We start from the raw sequence: 25,070 nt of genomic DNA, 5'->3' as shown, positions 1-25,070 counted from the left end.
CGGCTCTTCCCTTCAGCGCACTCCCTCCCGCCGCTGGCCCGGCCCGGCCCTGCCCGCCTCCTTTATGCGGTCGGAGGCGCCCGGCCTGGGCCGCCTCCCCCGCGCCGAGGGGCGAAGGGGGCCCCGCGGCTGGGCTGAGGTAAAAGCGCCTGTTGGGGTGCGTCTCCAGGCTCCCGCCCTGTCAGGGAGGGCTGTCGCCCGCAAAAGGGCTCTCTCCCGTGGGGTGCAGAGCTGTTGGTGGGGGTGTTGGTGTAGTGGGGTCGCTTGACCAAGCGCAGCTCGTCCCCGGAGCTGGGGTAAGGGAAGCCCTGGGAGGTGGGGAATGGGGGAGAGAGCGGCCTTCCCGGCTGTGTCCCCCTGGCCTTGTCCCCGTCCTCTCCCCCGATCACTTCAGTGGCGGGGGTCTGCTGTCAGCAGGGCAGGCACCATTTTTATAGAGGGTCGAGAAGTTCCTCAGCTCTATTCAAAGCTCTCCTACACCTGCGTCTAGGTTCACCAGTTGAGAGGAAAACATGTTACATCCCCCAGTGACTTCCTAGGTCCCACATAGACTGAGAAAGAAGAGGCTGATGAAGAAGAGGAGGTCGATGAAGGAGGAGGATGGCCCATGGGACCTGAGTCCCAACCAGCCGTTTGGTGGAACAAAACCTTGGGTGAGAGGATCTGAGGTTATGTGTTGCCCCTTCCCTCTACAGAAATAAAATCTTACTGCAAACCTGAAAGGGTTGTTTCCCTCTGGTGATACAGGGCGTAAAAAGCACATTTTCCTTCCACTTTTAGGCTTTCTCCTGAAGAAATATGGGCTGCTGAGTGAAGATGATAGTTGGACTGACTTCTCCACTGAGATTTATAAACCTCTCTTATGAAGCATTTATATGAAACACTTCATAATCCACCAATCCTGACATTCGCTAGAATCAGAGAGAGGGATTTTTCTTCTGGTTGAAGGCAGCCAAAGACATTCCACACATCTGCCATCACCACATGTGTATGTGCAATTTCCACAATGGAGGTAGGAAGAATAATTTTGTTTTGTGCAGCTCTTAATAACCTATAGTCATTCTTCATTACTTGAGGATCTTGGGTATTTTACCTAAACTGGTATGAAACTCATGTTTCACAATGGCCTCTGCTAGCATTCTTCTTCTGGTTAATACCTGATAAGTACAGTCCATTCCTCTCCTAGCTTTCTTCTGGCATTTGGATTTAAACAAAGTAAAACTCAATAAACCTTACACATTTCCACTTGGTTTCACATAACATTAGTTTCATATGTTTTGATACATCATAAAGATTCAGATCCACTCAAAATGTCCAAAATTGTATTTGGATTGTTTTGAGTTTAAACTGAAACATCAAATGAGACAAATTTTGCATGGCCTCAGGTTTTTACTGCAAATGCTATATGCAGCTTGATTCTGCCTCCTGGGTAATGTGAGCTGTAATTAGTTATTTTTTTTGAAAATGCTCAGAAGATGTGAAGTAATGCAAGAACATTCACTAAGTTTGGGACTTTAGGGAATGCATTTCCCCCTTTATCTATTTTATAGTTTGTGTTCACTAAATAAAATGCCATGACAATACACTATTCATCTTGCTGTGCAGTTTTAAGATCTTTGGATGGATTCTCTCATCTCAACCCAGAATTTCACAAGTGAGTAGAAAGATGAACGCTGACCAGCACGCAGGTTCTTCAGGGCACAGAGCAGACTGCCCTTTTTTTGAGCAGCTAGTCAATATTTTAAACCTTTCCTTGAAAGCACGGCCCTCAAATCTTTCAACTGCATATTTTTCAGACTTGAAACAAACATATTAATTGTTTCTCCTGTGGCATTTTTGCTGGGATTTATCAGTGTTGTATTGATGGAAAAACTACTTACCCATTTATTTTACTCAACGCTTTTCTTTAGGATGCATAATGGGAACAAGTGTTCACTGTTACTGCTGTCAGAACAGCACTCAGTGGTTAAACTTGTCAGCCAACTGAAGCCAGAGAATCCAAGCCAGCATTCCCCTTTACATACATTTTATCTTACGTTCCTCCATTAGTAACAATTTCTGTCACACATTTATCATGCAGTCTTTAATTGGTTTATTATTTTATCCATATGCTAAGTACATTCTCAAGCTCCATGTATTTGCAGCACCATGTATTCTATTCATACCGTATATCCTGAAAAGGTGTATTTCAGCATGTCTGATCTGCATCTCCCCTCTGTACAATATCAGGGGTGTCTTGTGTGAATGTTGATAAATCATCTAGTACAATGCTTGTTGCTTTGTTATCTAGCTGCTTATCAGTTACAGTCTCAAATTCCTCATCATGTCATTTAGATTCTATATTCTCCAGGTTTGTACACAATTCCTCCAGTCTGCAGCGTGTTCCTCATATTCAGTACCCAATCCAGCTCTCCTTTTAGGTCAGCTCAAATTCTGTCTATACAAAAAGAGGGGAATAATGTTCAAGAGCAGGTGGAGTTAACTGCAGTATGGTTTAAGAGAGTTTCGTGAGGTTATGATCTATTTGGTGAGGTTGTCATTTTGTGTCTGAAGTTTTCAGTAAGGAAATCAAAATCTTCAGATATCTTCTGTTTGACTTGGTAGGTGTTAGCTAAGAAAGCTGCCAACGGTGAGCAAGTGTGCTTCTTTAAACCAGAACAGATACATCATCCTGCTCCAAAATGTGCCTTACTTGTGGTCTGGACTCTGTCATTTGGAAAAGTATGTGTTTGAAAGAAGAAATTACAATTTTTGTAGAAATAGCACTGGATGGTAGTGGGGGGCTCATCTAACATTCTCCAGAGTCTCATTACTGCGAAATTCTGAGTGTTACAGACTGGAAATAGGTCTGTTGTCAAACTATGAACTCCATGGTGCTTCAGGAATTTATTTTTATTCTTAACAGTGATCTTCCTAATGCTTGTTAACTCTTTTTTTGTAAATGAGAGCATTCTTACTTGTATTAGACAATCCTAATTAAAAGATACTTGGAAGATGCTACAGAGCCAGGCAGTGTTACGTGAAAAAAGATTGAATGCGGAAATCCAGAAGAAATTATCTACAGGTAATTAACCAAGTCACAGTAGGATGAGATCAGATGGAATTAACTGAAGTTCAGGACATTTTTCATTTTTCCAAGGATCAGTAGCTCTCACTTGTGTTGAAAAATTCTTTAGCTACCCAAGTATACCTTGCTTTTAGATAGTATTGCCCCTTTAACAGTAAAATTTCTGCTACACTTGGAAGGAACGAGGTGCTCAGGTGGCCTTCATGCTGTGTGGTCCCACAGCTCTGAAAGGGAATCATGTATAGGGTCTGTACTGTGACAGTACGCCCGAGAGGCAGAGCTATAATAGTAGCCAGCTTTGACATCCACACCATGAGGACCAAAGGATGTGTTTATTCACAGCAGACTGATATCCAGCCAAAGAGGGGGCTGGGCAGATTGTGATTCTGAAATTACTACAGCCAGGAAGTATGGTCCAAAGAGCAAGGTGCAAGCTTGGATTCAATTTGCAGGTCTACTGCACGCTTCTTGTATGACCTTGGGAAAATTACTGTAAATCCAGGCCATCAGATTTCAACTGAGAGGTGCATAAATACCTTTGAAAGTCTGAATTTTAATCATATTGTGCCTCAATTCCCCATCTGCTGAATCAGTAGCAATATTACTTTCCTACTTTGAGCTGGACTGTGAATTGCTTAGGTACTACACGAACAGGAGAGGTAGGAGTACCACAGGTAACAAATGACAAGTGAAGCCATTTGCTGAAGACTTCTTGAGACTGAGCTCCTCTGTGCAATCTCTAATAAGAGCTGAACTCATTTTTGAGCCTTTTCCTCGCCACTGCTCAACTGCCTTTCTTCCATAAGACGTACAGAAGTGTAGTGTGTTGAGACATATTCCACTAAGTAAATTTGATTAAAATTGGCCAACGTTTCAAAAGTTATTGGGGGAGCTAAGACAGATAGGCAGTGCACGAATGCCTAAGTCTTGTTCCCTTAGATAAAAGAAAAATCAATTTATTGTTTTCACCAGTGGAACGGGTAGTCAAGGAAGTAGATCCACAGATACCACTTGAAGTTTAGATGTGCTAGTTAATCTGAGCCAGGTGGGGTTAAATGTGGCTAGCAGCAATCCCTTTGAAATGTACCTGGAGCAGAACTGACTTGTAATCAGGTAATGTATATGTTAAAACATGTCTAAAACATCAAGTATAAACATTCCACAAGAATAACAAAGAACTTAAAAGTACACGTGCAAGATGATGGTCCAGACAGAACCATTTGAAGGAGTAGAAGAGATTTTGGCAGAAGGCTCTAACTTGTCCATGAATAATACAGCAACAGTTGGCGGTGAAACTATAACAGTTTCTTCTCTGCTTTGTTTTCAACAAAGCAATGCCACAGTTTTGAGATGCAATCTGACAGGAGCCTTGCTTTGCAATTGTGCCATTACAGCCTCCTGGATAAAAACATTTGCATTGGTTTTGGCTCTTTTCAAAACACAGGGGGAAAAAAAATCAATGCTCATTTTAAATAGAAAAGGATGAAATCATTTAGCTTTTTCAAACCTTATGAGAAGTAATACAAAGTATAAAATGAAAAACCTAAGTAGCTCTAGTAAAATTTTAACTTAATTTTTTGTAGCTAAATTTGTGACACATTTGGAAGTGTCGTTTATGTGGGTTTATTTGTTATCATCTGCATTCATCTGCATTCTGTGGTTATGCGTTTTGGGTTTTCTCCTATTATCAGCTACATGTGGGATTGAAATTTCTCAGCAGCATAAGTATGGCAAAAGATGTCTTATTGAATTCTACTGTGCGAGAGAACAAGCAGCTGCTTAATGGCTATGCAGTGAAACCCTACATCTCCCATGGGTGAGGAAGCTGGGTTCCATTACAGCTCTGTTTGGGGTACTGCAGAGGGAGCGCAGAAGGCAGGTCAGATGAAGATGGGAAGTGAGGAAATGTGGACTATGGCCCAGTTCAGTTCTGATTACAGAGTTACAGTTATGAAAGCCCTGAGGCTGTGGGTGCTGATATACTGGCGTTACAGAGTACGGGCTCTGGAGGACTACAGAACTAAGTTTTGCTCTGTATCATGAAAATTTTTTCATAAAGCCTATGTTCTCACATTTTGTCCATATGGTTGAAGTGCATAATGGTAATAGATTTGATCACTTAGTTTTGCTTGGCGTGACTGGAGGAGTTCAGGACTTTCCTGGAAGTATCAGAGGTTTCCAGAGGCTGTGGCACTTCTCAGTATTTGTAGTTTCCTTCCTGTAGAGGTGATTGTATGGGATTCCAAACTGCACTGATTCAAAGGGCTGCATACATTACCGTTGTGTCAGCGGCATCACTAACAAAAAATTCTTCTTAGAATCTGTTGCACTGGGTGGTTCTCAACTGTGCCCCTTAACTGTCACTAAGATACTGACACTGTCACATTTGCAGCGTAGGCAGAGACATAGATTTCTTCTGTCAACTTAAACATGAAGCTGGAATTCTTCTCACTCGAATTTGTCCAAACTAAGGGATAGGGAGAGGGATAGGCTCACTCGTTACAAGTGCCTGTCCTTGGAGGGATGAGTTACCATCTGGACATGCCTGTCTTTCTCTGTTCACTACAGAAGGAGCTTAGATCGAGAGCTTGCACAAGCGGCCAAACTTTCAGGTGGCTGACGTAAGGTAAGATGAATCTAAGCTTGCAAAAATGACTGGTGGTATTTCAATGACGTTAATATTCTGAAAATGCAAGGACTGTGTCAGCTTTAATAATGCTAATAGTGAGGTGATTTTGCATTCAGCCCCAAGAATTCTGTACTTTATAAGAAGGTGGCACTGTGGGCTCTTCATTTACTGAGACAGCCTTCCTCCTAGTTTATATATAGAAGGAATATACAGAAATCTCTGTTGGAACAGAAATTCCAATATTTTAATGATCACTCTTATAATAGCCACAGGGAGCTAGGAATCAATTATCTCAGAAACAACTGAGGGACTGGTCCCATTGACATACCGTTTAGATTATCACAGCTCTGTTACAGCGTTCTTCAGCAGCAATCATGAAACCAAATACGTTTGCTATAAAAAACCGAGATTTCAAGACAGAGTAGAACACCTTACATTTCATCTTTATAAAGAACATTATCAGTTAATACCTTAATGCAATTACTATTTTTATTAGTAATTCAAGTATTTTGTAGATTTTTTACACATTAATTGAGTTTATCACAGTTGATCTCTTAATCCCAACGCTGGTAGCTTATGCAGTCTATGCCTTCTGATAGTCCAATATTGAAAACAGGAGGCAATGCGACAGATTTTCAATACTTTCCTTTGTTCTACAGATATTTCTAATGAGACAGTCTTTGCTGTCCTGGTTCTTAACACAGCAGTTCTGAAGATCTGCACTAAATTTTCACATAGATGGAACTAACAGACAGACAAACCCAAAGCATGTTTAAATCAGTGCTTTGGAATCGGACTGAAATAGGCTTTCAGTCTCGCAGGGACTTCAGTATGCAGATGTATCTCTGACTCCAACAGGGGTTTAAGGTGGTGTCTGTATCTATTTAAGGAGATATCACAGGATCCAGGGTGTCCCTCAACTTTATGATCCTGAAGACCGCTCTCCTAGGTGTGTCCTTGCTACTGGAAAAGGACAGCATGAAGATTATTTATGAGGACAGCAGTAGAAATTGAAATGTCAAGCGTTTGCTAAACACAGAGGAAGATAAAGTCTCTCTCTCAAAGAGTCTAAACAGGGAGAGAAAGGAAAAGACTGACAAAAATTATGTAACATACAGACAAGGCGTCAGGAGATCACATCAGTAATAACTGGAATATTTTTCTTCCATCCTCTTCCTTCCACTTTGCATTCTTCTTGTCATCATATTCTGCTTATATTTCAGTGGTCCAACACTGGACCTCATGCATGTGTGCAGTTCAGTCACCTAAGAATAAATTATAAGATAAATTGATGTACTTGGCTTTTCATAAGCCTCATAAAAAGTGTAATTTCTAGGCAAAATTTAAATAAGAAGAGGGCAGATACTTTTGGGATCTGCCCAGAAAACAGATTTAACATGGGGAACACCGTAAGAGCAAACAGAAGACCTCTATGGAGAAGCACACAAACAAGGTAAAGGAGTAGGTAAAACTGGAGAGAGGATGATGTGATCTGGCAAGATAATAAATCAGCCAAAAGGAAAGAGTTTTATAGGACCTTGGAGTTAATCACAACCTCTGATTCAGGAGACAGCATGAAGCCTGTGGAAAAACTGGAAAGGAGTTCTCTTTTAAGAGGCCAAGATCAGGAGTGGTCCAATTAAAATAAGAGTTAAGGAACATAAGTTCTTAGGCTGTACTTTGAGTGGCCTGAAGGCAGTGTTTGTGAGGAGTTGTAATAACTAACATAAGAGGTGATGTGGGCCAGTAAAACTGTAGGAAGAAGCAACAGATTTGGAGGGGTGGGGTAAAGAAGGTGGAAATGAATGCTAGCCTTTGGGTGCAGCATCCAGATTCTATTTTGCGGTGACAGACCCCTTGCTTACTTTGCTTACTTAAAACTTTTAAGTGATTTCGGATAATTCGGATTTTTGGATGAACTGGTTTTCAAACTTACAAAACAACTGTCGTGGTTTAGCCCCAGACGGCAACTAAGCACCACGCAGGCGCTCACTCACTCCCCCCCCCACCCTCGTGGTGGGATGGGGAAGAGAATCGGAAGAGTAAAAGTGAGAACACTCGTGGGTTGAGATAAGGACAGTTTAATAGGGAAAGCAAAAGCCGCGCGCGCGAGCAAAGCGAAGCAAGGAATTCATTCACTACTTCCCATGGGCAGGCAGGTGTTCAGCCACCTCCAGGAAAGCAGGGCTCCCTCATGCGTAATGGTTGCTTAGGAAGACAAACGCCATCACTCCGAATGTCCCCCCCTTCCTTCTTCTTCCCCGGGTTTATATACTGAGCATGACATCATATGGTATGGAATAGCCCTTTGGTCAGTTTGGATCAACAATCCTGGCTGTGTCCCCTCCCAGCTTCTTGGGCACCTGGCAGAGCATGGGGAGCTGAAAAAAGTCCTTGACCAGTGTAAATACCACTCAGCAACAGCCAAAACATCAGCGTGTTGTCAATATTATTCTCATACTAAAACTCAAAACACAGTACTACACCAGCCACTAGGAAGGAAATCAACTCTATCCCAGCCGAAACCAGGACAGTATCCACCCCTTATTCTATACCATTTACGTCCTGCCCAGGTTCTACCCCTTCTAATACAATTAAGTTCATTTAGTCCATGGCTTTGGGCTCCATCTGTCATAATAGTCCTTCAGGGCAGAAGAGATGGTCTGTGGTGTTGGATTGTTGCATGTTGAAGCCAGTTTTGGTTCCATCACCACTGCACTTTGCTTGCTTTCGTTGAAGTTCATTCTTCATTAATCTGGGTGATCCTTACTGAAAAAGTGATGACACACAGTATTATATAGCAATTGACATTATACCATTTAGTTCATTGGCTGTTCTCACCCAAAATCAAATCCCCTTGAGGTACACATCGGACTTCCCCATCCTCTCGCATTACCCACCAAGTACACCCGGGTCCTTGAGCAAAAGCAATCCCACGAATGGGCTTGCCTTTGCCTGAGGCAGGAGTAACCCAGACCGTCTTCCCCAGCATGTTTTTTATGTGTACTACAGGGACCTTATCCCCTTCTACAGTGCGTAAAAGTTTTGATTGGGCAGGGCCAGCTCGATTGACAGATCCTCTAGTGTTAACTAACCAGGTAGCCTTTGCTAAATGTGTATCCCAATGTTTGAACGTCCCACCACCCATTGCTCTCAGTGTAGTCTTTAACAGTCCATTGTATCGCTCAATTTTCCCAGAGGCTGGTGCATGATAGGGGATGTGATATACCCACTCAATGCCATGCTCTTTGGCCCAGGTGTCTATGAGGTTGTTTCAAAAATGAGTCCCGTTGTCTGACTCAATTCTTTCTGGGGTGCCATGTCGCCACAGGACTTGCTTTTCAAGGCCCAGGATAGCGTTCTGGGTGGTGGTATGGGGCACAGGATATGTTTCCAGCCATCCGGTCGTTGCTTCCACCATTGTAAGCACATAGTGCTTGCCTTGGCGGGTTTGTGGGAGCGTGATATAATCTATCTGCCAGGCCTCCCCATATTTATATTTCAGCCATCGCCCTCCATACCACAGAGGCTTTAACCACTTGGCTTGTTTAATTGCAGCGCATGTTTCACATTCATGGATAACCTGTGCAATAGTGTCCATGGTTAAGTCCACCCCTCGATCACGAGCCCATTTATATGTTGCATCTCTTCCTTGATGGCCTGAGGTGTCATGGGCCCACCGGGCTATAAATAATTCACCCTTATGTTGCCAGTCCAGATCCACCTGAGCCACTTCAGTCGTAGCAGCCTGATCCACCTGCTGGTTGTTTTGGTGTTCCTCAGTGGCCCGACTCTTGGGTACGTGAAACCAGGACAAACGCGAAACCAGGACAACATCTTAAATGTAGAACTTCCATTTTTGCCATTGCTTCAATGGATCTTCACCACAGCAACGTAAAGCCTTTTCTTAATGAAAGGAAATGTGATTAGAACATAATTGCAAAACAATAAGCAAAATGAAACATTATGAATGATTTCAAGGACAGGAACAGCACTCCAAGGTGTTTTTTTAAACTTGATTTTTCTCAGATTGACTGAATTGCCAGCTGGTAGTCCCCATTTAATGAAAATATTGAGATGGGGTTTGGTGGAATAGAGTTCCTTCCCTAAGCTTGTTCAGCAAATTATTTTAATAACTTTATTTCTGAAGCTATAATAATCCCTGAATGCCCGTAACAATTATTATCCTCATTATCGTAATAATTTTTGCTATTACAGTCATCTATATTGAAGACATAATTGCTAAAATCTCAGTGATCATTCCCACAGAGAGTTCAGGGACTGTTTTCCACTTACAGTCTTAAGTTTGGTTGGGGGGGGGGTTGGTATTAGAAACTCCAGCTGACACCGGCGATGCCACTGCAGAGTGGAAGAGTAATACAGCACCAGAGAGAGGAACTGCTGGCATCCTCTGTGCAAAAAAGCTGAGGACAGGGAGGCAATGCCTCTTAAACCTCAAGACTCAAAGTTATCATCCTTTTCTCTTTCTTCCCTTTCTTCTGGTCCTTCACTGTCGCTCATTATTACTATTGTGGCAGAGTACTGAGAGCCAATGTGGTTGGGGTCCTGTACTAAAAGTGTTGGTAAGATACTCACAACTCTGAAGGGGTTATAGGATAAACAGACACAGCATTTACATTTTACACTGGGGGACGCGTAGTGTGAGTGACTTACGCGGGACCACAGAGCAGCCCGATGGTCGTGCTAGGATTGGACTAAGAGCTCCCGAGTCTTGCCTGCTGACTAAGAGTAAGAGCTCCTGCCTGTAGCATGCATTTCGTTGCAGTGCTTTAGCGTTACAGCAGCCTTCAGGCTCGCTCAGCGTACAGCCCAGTAGTCGATCTGTGCAACTGAAAAGAAGATCTGTCCACCAAAAACATTAACGGTTGGTTTAGCATCTTTTTAAAACCTTTCAAACAAATGTCAGTATTTGCCCTAAGCGAGAATACTGATCAGATGAATTGCCATGTTTGGTATAACAAGTCACACGCTTCCACATTGGAGCCGACAATAACAGCAGACGTTTGTGTGTGGGTTTGTCAGTGGTTTATAGGGTCACAGCTTTCATCTTACCCTGTCTGTCTTCTCGGTTTATGCCACAAATCCTTCTTGGCAGGCACTCCTCTTGCCACATATTCATGTGAAAGCCACCACAATGGGGCCACGACCTGGGTAGCGCTGTGAGATGGTGATGACAAAGAATGTCCAGAGCCCAGAAGGGAGCAGTGTGATAAGCCCCATCAGACTTTCTGCCTCACGCAGTTAACCTTTCCGTTAGAGCGTCTTCTTTATATAGAGAGATTTCTTAGAATGAACCATTAATTGTGAGGAAAAGTATTTCTAAAACACCTCCTGGATGCTTTTCTAACGCCAGCATCCCTTAGATCGCAGCAGGCGGGTCCGCTCGGCCGTGGGACCCGGTTCCCCCGGCCGTCCTGCGGCTCGACCGGGAGGGTCAGCCCCTCGCCCCATCCCCGCTGCAGAAAGCGCTGCCTTCAGGCAGCGTTCAGTGCTGGCAGCCTCCCGCCGGAGCGCCCCCGCCGGAGCTTGCCCGGCACGGCCCCCTTGGCTGCCCGCCTCACGGAAGAAGTAAAACCGACGGCAGAACTCAAGGGCGAAGCTGCCCCGCTCCCCACCTGCGGTTCCGGCTCGGCACCGCCTCGGGCCGCCCGGCCTGGCGCCAGCGGCCGCCCTCGGCGCCCCGCTCCCCGCCAAAGCCCGCCCGGCCTCGGGAGCCGCCAGGGGTCGCGCCAGCGCCGGGCTGGGCTTGCGCCCGCGCCTGTCGCCGTCGCGACGGAGCCGGGCTGGGGCCGCGAGGGCTGCGCGGGGGCGGGGAAGGGGCGGCCGCTGCCGCCAGGGGGCGCCGCCGAGGAGGGGGTGGCTGCGCGGCCGCGGCGCTGCGCGCCGAGCCGCGCCATGGGGAGCGCGCTGCGGAAGAGCAAGGCGGTGCGGCAGGCGCCCGGCGGCGGCCCGGAGCGGCAGCGCCCGGCAGGTAGGCAGCAGACGGCTGCCGGCGGGCAGGCACCTGCCTGGCAGCGCTTCCCAGCGGGGCGGTGGGCTCGGAGTGCGGCGGTGCGGGAGGGCAGTCGAAGAAAATCACTTTGGTTTCCCGGTGGAACACCCGGGAGGTCGGAGCGGGGCGCAGCCGGGCCGGGCCCCCCCGCCCTGCTGCCGGCCGGGCGCCTTCAGGTGCGTCTTCTGGGTACGGGAGTACCGGCACTGCAAAACAACTTTAATGTGCCTTCGGCTGGTGGGACCGTAGATGCGACGGCGCGTGTTCCTTACATGTTCCCAAACACAGCTTCTGATGCTTGATTGTTCTCCTGACTTACTTTATTTGAGGCCAACGCAGGTGGCTGTGGGGCTGCGCAGGGCTTTACGCATCATCTCGCTTACAGGAGCAAGGGGAGGTGCTGCGCGTCGTGAGCCCGGGCGTGGGACCCTGGCCCTGAGGATGTGCGGGCAGCAGCACTGGCAGTGGGCTTCCCAGGGCTGAGGGTCCTAGTCACAGCTGCTGCCCGAAGGGAGCCCGCAGCTTGCCTGAGTGTGCGCTGCGGAGGGAAAAAGGTTTTGAGTTCGGTGGGAGCTGAACAGCCCTCTGGTCTGTGGAGGTAATTTCTGTCTGCCAGGAGTGAGGCATGTTGCCACAACAGCACTGGGGAAATTTGTGGTTTGGCTGTCTGCTTTGTACCTCTTTGGAGTCAGAACTTCAGTCTCCGATGCTCTTTGGATTGAGCATTAACCGTGCTCTTACTGGCTCTATAAAACCCAATGAAAAAAGAAATAATGAGCTTGAAGTAATGAATGCCTGAAAATTAACCTATGCTTACATCTGGCGCTGTACAGCAGTTCTGCATAAATGAAAAAGCACTCTTAAGATGTAGTATTTCACTGAGCATCTACTACTGGAGGAGTGTTTTCAGCTCTACCAAATCCTTGGGAAAGGGGTTCATTTTTAAAGGTATTTTAAAATATGCAATAATTGGAGAACATCGAAGCTAAAACACCTTGGTAGCTTTAAGATAATGTACAGTTTTATAATATATATTGGCAAACAGAGAATAAAGATGTCTGTGCAGTAAGAATTTGTGTAAGGAGGGAGCACAGCAGGAGCTGGCACATACAAAGGTGAGGTTTGTAACAGTTAAAACTCATGAAATAGCTTATCACTACGGCTCCATGTTGCTTCATATTTTTCAATTATACCAATGTAAAATCCTCCAATCTGAGTTAAAGGCCTGGTGTTGGAAGCACTGGATGTTCCTTGACCCTAACAGGAAGGACTGGAAAAAAAGAAATCTCTCAAACCCCTGTCAAGAGAGTCCAGTTGTCCTTGTACTTTCAGGGCAGTGCAGTGCCCTGAGACCAGTTAGGGTTAACCAAGAACAGTTCCCTTACCTAATGCTGGCAGTACCACGTCATAATTTAGAAATACCTGATTTACCTTTAAATTGGATATTGAAAGCTAAGCAGGTGTGATAGCACAGAGTTTGGGGCAGAGTAAACTGCTGTGGAGTTACACTCAAACCTGGTTCCTCTGGACGATGATGTATCTGCTGACACAAACTCAGAAATGAAGCCTGCATCTTAACAAGCTTTTTCAGCCTTGTGGAGCTGACTCATTTAGGCTAAATGACTTAAAAGAGCATACTGTTTGGGCTTCGCTTTATATGCTCTGCTGTATCTTTGGTTTTTCAGTTTAAGACATTGCTACTCCCCACTGTCCGTTCTGCAATGCTGGCAGCATCTTAAAGTAATTATCCAGGAAAGTTGGTTTAAACTATGATGTCAGTGTTTATGTTGCAGCATCTAGGTGGCTTTGCTTCTGGCATGGTCATGTACCAGTGGATTATCTCAAACCCTGCGTCCGTTTCCTGAAGGAACATGTCAAATTTTTTAACATCCATCAAGGACAAGAGATGAGGAGAGTTGTGGGTGCTGTTGAAGAGATTAAATAGAAGCTTAAAACCAAATAATTACAGAAATACGAATAGATACATGTAATTTACTTAAACATAGTTCAAATAAGGTAATTACTCATTGTTTAACTGACTCTAAAACATGAACAATTTTAAATTAACCCCTTTCTATAGTTAGTCATGCCAGGCAGTAGGGGTTTTTTTTAATATCTACATACATCTCTTGGACGAGGCATATTTAAACTTCTGTGTGTAGTAGGAGGAAGAAATTGGGCCATTCCTAGCTGTAAGAATTTCTTAATTACTCTCTGGATCTATTCCCACCCTTCCATCATTTTGTCAATGGGAGTAATAAACTCAGAGTTATTCATTCACTGTAATATCTAAAAGGATGTTTAAAAAAGCAAAGAGTAGCAAGCTGGTAATGAGCAAAACTGTCAAGGAAAATTATGACTATCACAGGAAAAAGTAAAAAAGTTAAGATACAGTGCTTATATATGTTTTGCATAACGTAGCTATTAAAGACATTCTTTTGTCCTTAGCTTGTGCTTTCAAAAAGATTATCCTACAATCTTCAAATAGCATTCAGTTTACTTCACCAATTGCATTTTGCATATGCAGTATTTATGACATTTGGTGGCTGTAAAGGTGTGAAAACTGGAAATAACTCAATATAATGCCTTTCCTGACTTTGTTAATTTATCTCCGCACTAGTTTAGTTTTCTGTATTATAAACATGTGTTTTACTGCAAAATAGATTAATGAGAAAAATCAAAGCTATACAATAAGGGGCTGAACTTACACATCTCAGAATTACGACAGCCTGGCTTGCAGTTTTTGCTTTATAAAACACATTGTTTGTTTCTGTGGGACCCTACCTTGGTATCACCTCAAGTGCTGCTTTTTTTCCCCCCAGATCCTCATGCTAGATGAATTTTATGAGCAGCTGCATTTTCAGTTCAGTTTGACTTTCATGTAAGTTGAAGTTGCTCAGCTCCTTTGAGGACTGGGCGCTCAGGGCACGGCACACGCTCACTGGTGGGCCTGGAAAGTTATAATAGTCTTGGAATGAAATTTGGGTTGGATTCAACAAAGTGAATTAACAAACTATTGTTAAAATCATTGCTCCGCATTTTTAGTGCTGATATGAGAGCCTCTGAATACACCGTAACTGAGATAGAATAACAAGGGATCCACTTTGGTGGTCCTGGTTCTGTGCTGGAATACAAAGAGTGATGGTGATTTAAGTTGCCTTGACATTTAGGTGTGGTGAGTGTGTGAATAATGAGGCCCCAAATATTTTTATTTTTGCAGTATTTCCTGCAAATGTTTTGACCATGTAATTTACATGTGAACTACTCAGGTGTAACAATAACAGATGTATCATAGCACTCTTTGTGGAGAAGAGTAGAGTGGACTTGACTCCTGGAGGTGGCATCATGGTTGCCCATGTTCTTCCTCTACCCTTGTTTACAGTTATGCCATCCCCTTGATTTCTGCTGTGAACGGGAACAGTGCTTCGCCCTCACAGTGTATGGTACTGGTCCCCTTCTTTCCAGTCCACTGTTATGGTTTCTTTAGTTTCAAGACTTCCTTGGAGATAAAACTTCACCGCTTGTTCCTGTCTGAAGGTTGTTCCTCCATTAAGCCCGTCTTGGACATCCTTTGGTAGGGTGTCTTGCTATCTTTTTGGTTGTACTTGCAGAAAACAAAACAAATACCAGATAAAATCATGCACTTTGGCTTATCCAGCACACTGAATTGGTAACTTACTCTCCTTTTTCTGATGGTTTAAAGTGAGTGCACTTCACCACTGCTATCTCCTGAGAAAGTTTTATCTTTGTTGGCTCCTCAGTTTTTGATATCTGGGTTTTTATATCTGCCTGTTGTAATGCAGCTGCCTTCCAGTCTGTAGCATCTTGACTCGTGTATTTCCTGTGAAATTCAGTGCTTGTTCAGGTTTTTCCTCGTTCATACCTTTCAGTAACTTCTGTTTTTGAATGCAATGTCACATTGTAGGTCTTCCTCACAGAGCCATCCTCTAACTTGCCAAGCTAGGTCTGATACCATCTCTTTTTCCTCCTCTTCAGCTTGGTTTTACCTTCTATTTTTCTTCCAGAAAGGTCACAGCTGTTGCTTTCCTTAGCATATTGCCTTTCCTATATGTACTGTCTGTGCCTTGCACTGTTGACTATGTAGTCAGACTTGTCTATGGCAAACCCTGTGTAACTGTGTGACCCCCCCCCCCCCCTTAATTTTTGGCTGTTACAATGCTATCTGACCCAGCACTTTTATTTGCATAAAAGAGATACAAATGCAAAGGGAGGAAGTAAGTAAAGTATGCAAATACTTCTGTTTCCATAGAAAATAATAGTATCTTAGTCTAGTCTAGTCCTAAGCTTTTCTTAAGAATCTGCTAATGAACCGGTTTTATGTAGTGAACTGAGATATCACCTCATTTCATCTTCTCTTCTAGCAAACTTGCCTGTTTTACTTGTTGGATCAGCTGCTTGGAGAAGAAAGCGTTGTTTGGCACGGTCACCTCGCCTGTGTCCTGGCATTGCATACCCAGTGTGGTGGGAAGGAAGCTCTTAACTTCCTTAACTCCTCCACTGTTTGCACAGCCTGACACAAAGCAAGCATGTCTCTGTAATTCTAGCTCACAAAAGTGTACCGTATTTACTGTTTTCCACCCATCTTTCACAACTGTTGCTAGCTAGATCGTTGTCAAAACCTGTATGCATCAGATGGGTTTGTTGTATCACTTAGGTGGCAAGGCGGTTTGGAGGGCAGTGACCTATTGGGTTATCCTGCTTCACTCACCTTGTAGAAATGCTATGTCATGGTTTGCTGGGCTCCTACAAGCAGGATTAAATTGTTCCACCCAAGTCCTTTTGTTTCTCAAAGATAAGAAACTTTGATTACTCTGGACTAAAATAAATGTGCCTGCCCCCCCCCCCCCCCCCCCAAGCCCTGCTTGGGGGGGGGAAAAAAATCACAGGCTTCTGAGCCAAGTACCCAAGTACTTTCCACAGCACAGTACCTGCCTTAAACTTCATGCCCATTCTGGGAGATCACCTGCAAAAAGCTTGTTTTCTTTTAACCATGTTCACTTTTAATACTGGCTTGTTTGACAAAAAAACTGATGGTGTGTGAGCTATTTTCCACCGTGTTTTTATGTTCTCTGTGACTCGGATGCAACCCTGATTACAGAGAGAGGTGTGGGAATGAATAAACGGCTTTAGTTGTGGTAGAGACAATAAAGGCATGGCCGATGGCAGTAGAGACTAATGAATGGAACCAGCACCAGGAGATCCTGTTCTAGCCCAGCTGAGTACTGTTTCACCTCTCTGTGCCTCAGGTGCCAGACTTGTTCAACTGTGGCTGGTGATGCTTCCTCCTCTTGTCAGAGAGTTGTTTATTTACTGACCAGAAAAAAAAACAAAGTAGCATGAGAGTATTAATCACAGTTTGTGGGAGCCACAGGTTTGTGTTGGCTGCAGGAATTTCAAGAAAAAAATCAGGAAGCTCAGCTTTTCCAGGTCATTCCCAAATGAAGGATGAGCCAGTACGGATGGCACTGTGAGCATGATACACCTACAGGTAGTCATACCAGAAATCAGCTTCCTTTTTTTTCATTTGGATTAGACAAATCGTTATACTAATATGGGTAAATCCAAAAGCAACAGTGACTTTTGAATAGACAAAAATCCATGTTAAAATTACCATGTAAGATGATGTTTTCCATAAAGATTGCATATAAATCTTTATATGAGATGTTACAGCTTTTAGTACAGTTCCAGAGGCAGAGAAGCTTTATATTAAGTTGTTCATAACCTAGTTAATTTAGTTCAATGAAATAAAATGGAAGATGGAAGTGGTCAAAGATACCTAATTAATTTAGCATTACCTGCCTTTTTACTGAGGAAAAGATAATCTGAAGTTTACCTTTGTTTAATTTATACACCTTGTTCTGTTTAAGCCAATAAAGTTTGTATTGTAGATGTTCTAGAAATAGTTGAGGCCAGCATGTGATGTTATGCTCACAGAAAACATCCCTATTAGTGCTAATTAGAGCAACTTGGCTAATTCCTATATGGTTTACTGTAAACAATTACGTAAGAGTAAAGGCTGAAGACTTTCTAGGGCAAGTACCAATTGTCTGATGCTGCTAAGGACTTTGGTGGTGAGAGCAGTGCTAGGAAAGTCTGTGAGAAAGCCCAGATCTTGTGGAGTGGGGTTTCAAGTTCCATCATTATTATAATAGAAACATGTCTTGTAGGACTTTTCATAACAAGCCAAGGAGTACAGTGATGTCCCTGTTGAAACCAGTAAAGTAAAATACTTTTTCATATTATGGTTGGACTTTCGTGGTAGCTGCATGGATATTCAGAAAAGCAAAAGGAAAATAAATGCCTGGAAGTAGGAATTACTTCTTTCTGTAGGAACTGGAAACTGAGGCCAATTTCAGAACCCCTTTTGCAGACTGTCAGAATGTGACAGGTTATGAGCTTGAGTGCCTCGTTGTGTAGAGGCTGAGAAAGAGGTACTTTAGTGTTGAGCTTCTTGCCCCATGTTAGCAACTGTTCTCGTTCTTCTTGGATGCAAAGATGGTGGATTGCAGCCCTCAAAACACAGTGTTGACCCATCTTGAGTGAAAAGCAGATTGGAGGATGTTGCTGAGTCAGTCTTCAGATGTTCATTAGAAAATTGAGCTCAAAGGGGTGAATTTTGTCACTTAAGGCCTTCGTTTGGGTAGTACCTTTTCCATTAGGTATAGAGAGCTTTGAATCAGGCCCTCAGGTAGATGTCAGTTGAAAGTTTGTCTTTTTGTTTGATCTGGCATTTGTCATTCCTCCGTCAGTATTTCTTCTTTGGCTTGTCTTCGTTTTGTAATTCCTGCCCTGCTTTGTAGAGGCTAGATTAAAACTTCTCAGTAGATTTTTATTGTCCTTTGAGAAAACAGCGCTGTGAAGCTTTCTGTCATTTTCTGCCTTTTTCATATGTTAACTGCATTTGATTTTCTGAGAATAAGGAGGTTTTTTTCTCCTCTGGCTTAGAGAACTTAACACTTAGGTTGAAAAGTTCCTGGAAGAAAATTTGTATCTACATGTTTTGCCACTTATGAAAATGCTTTTAAATGCCTTTTATACTCAAATAGTTGTGGTAAAAAAGAATTTGTTTTCATGAAGGAGATAGGTGTTTTGGAGTAACACTGTGGACTACAGTCCAGGACTTTGTTAACAGAAATCTGTGCCAAAGTAGAGCCCCCCAGTTTCTGTTTGTGTACCCTGTTTCAACTAAGTGCAAAGTTAAGTTATTCCACATTATGTCTTGATGTTGATCCCATTCAAGCTATGCTTTATTTAAATGAAAGAAGTCTTAAGCTCTTAGATATGAAAAGCAGATTAACAATGAAATACTATGAAATACAATGAAAACTAAAGCACTTTGCAGCAACACACTGAATAAATATAAGCAATAGCATAGTTCGGAAAACTTCCTATTTCTTAAGAAAATGCACTTCACTCTTTTACTTGTCAGTCTTGAAGCTTGGTGGGTTTTGAATTTGAGAGCGAGTCAGAATCAAACTTTGTATGAAACACCCTGTTGACATTTGTTCACAAATTCAGTAGCTTAGGGAAATTAATGTGGAAAAGGACATCAGTGAGCCAGATTGCACAACCAATCTCTTAGTGTAGTTAGGGCTGGTTTGGATCAACTCTCGTTTATATCAATAGTCAGGGATTGCTAAGAAAAATGCAATAACTTAATGAAGTAACTCTCACCAATGGTTTTAAGGGCTTCTTGGTGAGACATGGAGAGAGCATAAAGCCAAGAAAACCTGTGCGTCTACTTTCTGATGGGGTGCTTCCTATCACAATAATTTCAAACACTCAAACACCCTTTGGACATTTCAACAATATGTCAGGCAAGTCACTGGCAGAACCAGAGGATCATCACTGGCAGAACCAGAGAATCATCAAGTTTCTTTTCTGGTCTTATGCATATGGTGCTTTCTTTGGGCTACATGAAGACTGCATGTGTGGGAAGCCAGCAGATAAGAAAACAGACCTGTGATCCAGGGAGAAAAGGTTGAGAGTGATTTCACTGTACAGTCTCATCTGTTAATGTTCGTGCACTCTGCAAGTGAAGGAGCTATTCAAATGCCCAGAAGTTCTTTGGTTTTCACTGGAAGTGCACCAAACAGATAAGCGAGCAAACAGTCTTAAGGACTGAGTGCATAGCTCAGTCTTTCTTAACTTGTCCTTCCTCAGTGCTTGCATATGCAGGCAGTGAGATTCTTTGAGAAAAAACAGCCTTTAGCCCTGGGAAAGGTGCATGTTTTTGTGGTATTGATGAAGTGGTTTTGTTTGCTCCACTCACCATGGAACTTCTTCCTTGCAGGCTGAAATTACAAACCATAAGGAGTATATACAACTGTTGCAAGCTTCTGCTTATATAAGTAGGTGCAAAAGATGCTCTGAGGTAGGGTTTTTTCACTTTCTGGGTTTTGTTTTCTTAATATTTGACACATAGGAGGGAAAGTAAAGATTTTACTCTAGCCATATAATTTCTGTGCAGTGATCACCCATGGTGCTTTACATACACTTAAGGACAAGTAGCTAATTACAAGTACCTCTAGCCTTCTCTCTGAAATTGGGTGTAACATATATCTTGGTCCTGTGTGTAGACAGCAGGATTCAAGGCTGGCATATACCAGCCTTCAGAAGTAGCATTCTTGGGACATCAGTGGTTCACTCTTGATTAACAGTGCTTGTCAGTGAGCATTGTATTCTGTGTGTGTAAATAATGTTGGGTCTGCCTGTCTTAACATTACTGACTTGTTATGGGCTCAGACTTTGGTAGAGTTCAGGCGAGGAGGCAAAATGTATCTCTACGCTATGTTTATAATTCCTCTGACAGGGCAGCCATGTGCTGAATCGGCACTTGGAAAGAAAGAGAATAGCCACAGGGCTGTGCTAGTTTATCCTGTCAAAGGTACCGGTGGTTCTTGGCCAGGATCACTAGAGCACAGCTTATGCAGCCCTTATCTAAGCAAGCCCTGACACATCTACAATAGCCAGCTCCGTTGCTTCTCTTGTTTAACCATAAGGCTGCACAGTATCTCTGTCACCATAAAAAATAAAGTGTGTGAGGTAGGTTGATGGTCTAACTTATATCTGCTCATCAAAGTACAGTTTCTAATTACTATTTTTAAATTTTCCACCCACTGATCCTGGCTCTCTGGGAAGTGTGGGTGCGTTGTGATTCCTCTAGGAGCAAAGGCAGTTTAAGAGGTTCTCCTCTGCATCCTGCCCCGGGTTTCCATTCCTTCGAAGTTTTGTCAGTTCAGCTGATAGCAAGGCAGCCTCTCAGTGTGGATCTGTGATATGATCTAGGCTGGAGGCGTGTATTTTAAAGGCTTGGGTTTTTTCTCTTGTCATCATCTGGATGATATAGTGGCTCTCTTACCATCATTTCCAAATGTTTGAGTTTACACAATGGAGGAGGTAGTGACCTGTGTTGAAAGGGCAGAAAGGAGCAAAAGTGGGAGGAGGAAGAGCTGAAACTTTCTCCACCTAGAAGGCGAACTTAAGTGTAACGTAAACATTTATCATCATAGGAAATAGCCTTTACTTCTCAGATGCCTGAAGAAAAGGCTGTAAAGCAAGTCACATGATTGTTCATAAGCATTACAACATTAGAGGCATCCTCTGAACTACTGGAGTAGAGACAGCTATTTTTTGTAATTACATTGTCAAAAATGTGAAGTTTGTTCTTGTTGATAATATGCTGCAGTGTGATACAGAAAATCTAGGTAAATCAACAAAGACATTTGCCTTGAAGTGCCACTACAGACCTTCATGGTGAGTAGTTGAAGGGCAGGTGCTTTCCGTGGGTCCCCACGTCCTGCCTGGGCAGCCCATTGGATTCCTGGTGGACACTTTTGCAGAGTAAGGCTATTCTTATCCTGGAGCAGTTCTGCTCACGAAGCTGGTCCGGGCTGTTGTGTTGGGCTGGTCACGTTCCTGCCTGGTCAAGGCCTTCTGAAACCAATTGTGCCTTTTTCCACACCTGCCAGAAGTTACACAACCGACAGTCGAAAGTTCAGAGTCCTCGGTACCAGGGAGGACTTTGGTTAATGGTGAAGCTCACTCCCAATAAAGAAGGATATGGATTTAAAACACCATAGTTGTTTCCCTGTTTGGTTTTTGGGTTTTTTTCGCTCTGCTCAAGAAGTGGCAGCAAGGCTTAGTGTAGTCTGCTTCAGAAATGGATTTAGGTAAATGCTAAAAAGGTGGGGTTTTGGCTGGTTTGACAAGCTGCTGAGCAAATCTGGCAGTTTTGCTGCCACAAGGGAGAGATACGTTGCTACCTCCTCTTCCTTCACCCTGGTCTGCGTGGATATGCCTTCTGCCTGGCACTGGCTGCGGTGCTCATGGGATCCTTCCCTGAGCTGGCTGAACTTGACAGGCTGGTGGGAAACTGTCCATGTCTTTTCTTCTCCTGTGCTAATTTTCATCTAGGTTAGTGAGTTGATTTAGCTCATGTAAGGGTCTGTTGGCTGCCAGAGCTGGTGCCAAGTATGCTGACAGGGTATTTTGTCAGTGAGAAGAAGAAAAAAACAGTGTGGTGGAAGAGAGTAGGCCTGTCCCCTTCATCCCATGTGAAGGAGCACTTGGCAGGCCGTAGGGGAGGTAACACTCAACAGCCACCATCTTCTAGATTGGGACTATGTCTTGGTTTTGACTGGGATAGAGTTAATTTTCTTCTTAGCTGGTATAGTGCTGTGTTCTGGATTTTGGATGAGAATAATGTTGATAACACACTGATGTTTTAGTTGTTGCTAAGCAGTGCTTACACTAAGTCAAGGATTTTTCAGCTTCCCATGCTCTGCCAGGTGCACAAGAAGCTGGGAGGGGACACAGCCAGGACAGCTGATACAAACTGGCCAAAGGGCTATTCCATACCATATGATAGATTTTTGGTACTCCCCAGCTCAGTCTAAACTGGGGGGAGTTGGCCGGGGGGCAGCGATCGCTGCTCGGGGACCGACTGGGCATCGGTCAGCAGGTGATGAGCAATTGCATTGTGCATCACTTATTTTGTATATTTTTATCATTATTATTATTATTGTTTTCTCTTTCTTTGCTGTCCTGTTAAACTGTCTTTATCTCAACCCATGGGTTTTACTTTTTTTTTTGGATTCTCTCCCCCCTCGCACTGGGGGAGCGGCAGGAGGAGGGCGAGGCTGGGCGAGTGGCTGTGTGGTACTTAGTTGCCGACTGGGGTTAAACCACGACAGACTAACAAAAACCAAAGACAGAGGTAGTGCAGGGTAAGAGCCTCACTGGATCTTCCTGCAATGGCTGTGAGTTGCTACAGACTTGCTGAAGTAATGCTGACGCTTACGGACAAAGAGTCGTCCTCACCTCAGAGCTATGTCTCTGAGCATTATCCAGAGCAGCTCCATGGCCCAGGTTCTCCTTAGCAGTCTTGCTCTGCAAAAAGGTATCTGCTGATTGATTTCTGGAAATTATTGATTCATCAGGACTGTGGGTTATTGTAATTGCCGTTAATGGATGGAGTTTTATGGAGAACAGGCACGTGACGCACAGAGCAGTTTTTGCTTTGTCATCCTGCCTGTGGCAGGTTGCCCGAACCAACAAGGGAGAGGCCCTAGCAGCAGCAGCCTGCGTACAAACTCTTTCAAGTCTCTGCCAGAGGTTATGGTTGCCTTTGGGGTTTGGGGCTATTGCTAAAGCTAGGCACCTCTAGCACAGATCTACCTGAAAATAATTAGAGATGTTTATATAAATGCCTGTGTTGTCTAATGACTAGATTTTTATCTCATTGAAGATACAGTTTTACGTGAACATTCCTGAGGTTGTCCAAACTTGTTATAGGAATAAAATATAAGGCCTTAGTTGCCTCAGGTACCCACAGGACTGTAGCTTTGATAATATATTGAAGAAAAATGTCTCCTTTGTGCAGATTGTGACCACTGTTCAAAACCTTTGTTCTTGCTTTTCCCAGGTGCGTGTGTATACACACAGATGAATTCCTGTGTTCCTTCCCCAAACGAGAATAGGCCAAGTGTTATCCATCACTAATATTGCTATTACCTATTACATAACGATTCTGATCTTTAAACCCCTTTACCAACATCAGCAAAGTACTCTTCCCAGTACCTTTGTAAGATAAAGGAATTTTATCACCAAGTTTCAGAGAAGAAAACCAAGACGACAAGATTACAGACCAATTTTCAATGACTGCCTTTTTGCATTTGTGTGCATATGTGTGTGAATGCTCTACGGGTTTGTGGGCTCAATGCCCAAGGAATGTAAACGTATTCAGTATGGCTGTTTGTCTAAGTATGTGCACATGTCAAAATTTGCTAATTAATGCTGTTTGTGCAGTGCAAAGTATGTATGTGATTAAGTACAAACAAGTCTGTACTGACCCATTTATTGGAAATTAAGCTTAACATAAGTCAGAGTTATGTGGAGGAAGGCAGAGCTGATAATGGATTCCAATGAAGTATTAGATTTTCTTCTTTTTTCTTGTTCCATGCCATATCAAATAAAGTATCATCATGTGTAAAGATGTTAATTTTTTCCTTTCCACTAATATGCTTAACCTTTTCTGTTGGAGATATATATATATCTCCAATATATATATATAAAATCAGTTATGACCAGTGGCAAACAGATCTTTTCCAGACTTTCAAATACATTTATTTAGAGGATTTCACAGTACGAGCAATACCATATGGCAGAAATTATTTGGGGGGGGAGAGTTGCATGGAAAAAACAATTATATCAATAAATTGAACTGAAAGAAGTTTCCAAGGAACTAATTGCAGAAGAAAAATAAAAACTTTTAATTCCATTTTAAAAGTATGAGACTGAAAAAGATGACATCACATCAGCATAAGAAAATAACTTTCTGGGCAAGAAAGGTAAAATCATCCTTTTCTTTTAAGACTGAAATTTCAGGCTTGTCCACAGCAAATCTTGCTTCTTTGCTTTGTTCCAAGCATATTGTTAGATTGGCAAAAAGTACTGAGATCCCAGCCAACTCTCATATGGGATTTTATGAAAGAGAAAAATATAGCAAGTCATCCTAACGTTGCAAATGACTCATCAGTCGCCTTAGGAAATGCTCCCCTGAGACAGGCATGCTGCTGATGAGGAAGCGATGAAGCTGCCAGGCCACTCCCCCAGACAATTTCTCTTGAGGAGCACAGCCTTCATAAAGGAGGTCTCTCCAGACACTATGTTATTTTATCCTTTCTTTCACAGAGGGAGCACAGAAGCTGCAAGAAGGGCTGTGCGAAGTAACGGCAGAAACTTCACAGCCAGTTGGTTTTGTACAGGAGAAGCAAATAGCAGATCATGAGAAAACTTTAAAGGTAGGGGGATTTACATTTTAAACTCTGTAATTTAGT

At 43.3% G+C, this 25,070-nt stretch overlaps 1 protein-coding gene across 6 annotated transcripts in view; it reads left to right on the top strand.

Annotated features, from left to right (window-relative positions):
* The first annotated feature begins 12 nt into the window (after positions 1 to 12).
* The window catches only part of TXNRD1 (thioredoxin reductase 1), a 54,745-nt gene continuing 29,687 nt past the window's right edge, over positions 13 to 25,070 (top strand). For 4 of the 6 annotated variants that reach the window (XM_072871161.1, XM_072871144.1, XM_072871170.1 and 1 more), the window contains exon 1: positions 24,856 to 25,034. Coding sequence is in view for 2 of the 6 variants with exons in the window: in XM_072871126.1 (XP_072727227.1) it covers positions 23,062 to 23,131; positions 24,925 to 25,034 (180 nt within the window). In the remaining 4 variants the exon portion in view is untranslated. Of the gene's footprint in view, positions 140 to 490; positions 654 to 780; positions 1,013 to 22,874; positions 23,132 to 24,855; positions 25,035 to 25,070 lie in introns of those variants that run through there. The other 2 variants (XM_072871136.1, XM_072871126.1) reach the window with 2 other exon arrangements.

Source organism: Ciconia boyciana, chromosome 1, assembly GCF_034638445.1.
Source record: "Ciconia boyciana chromosome 1, ASM3463844v1, whole genome shotgun sequence".
Lineage (NCBI taxonomy): Eukaryota > Metazoa > Chordata > Aves > Ciconiiformes > Ciconiidae > Ciconia > Ciconia boyciana.
This window is presented reverse-complemented; position numbering and strand designations above follow the sequence as displayed.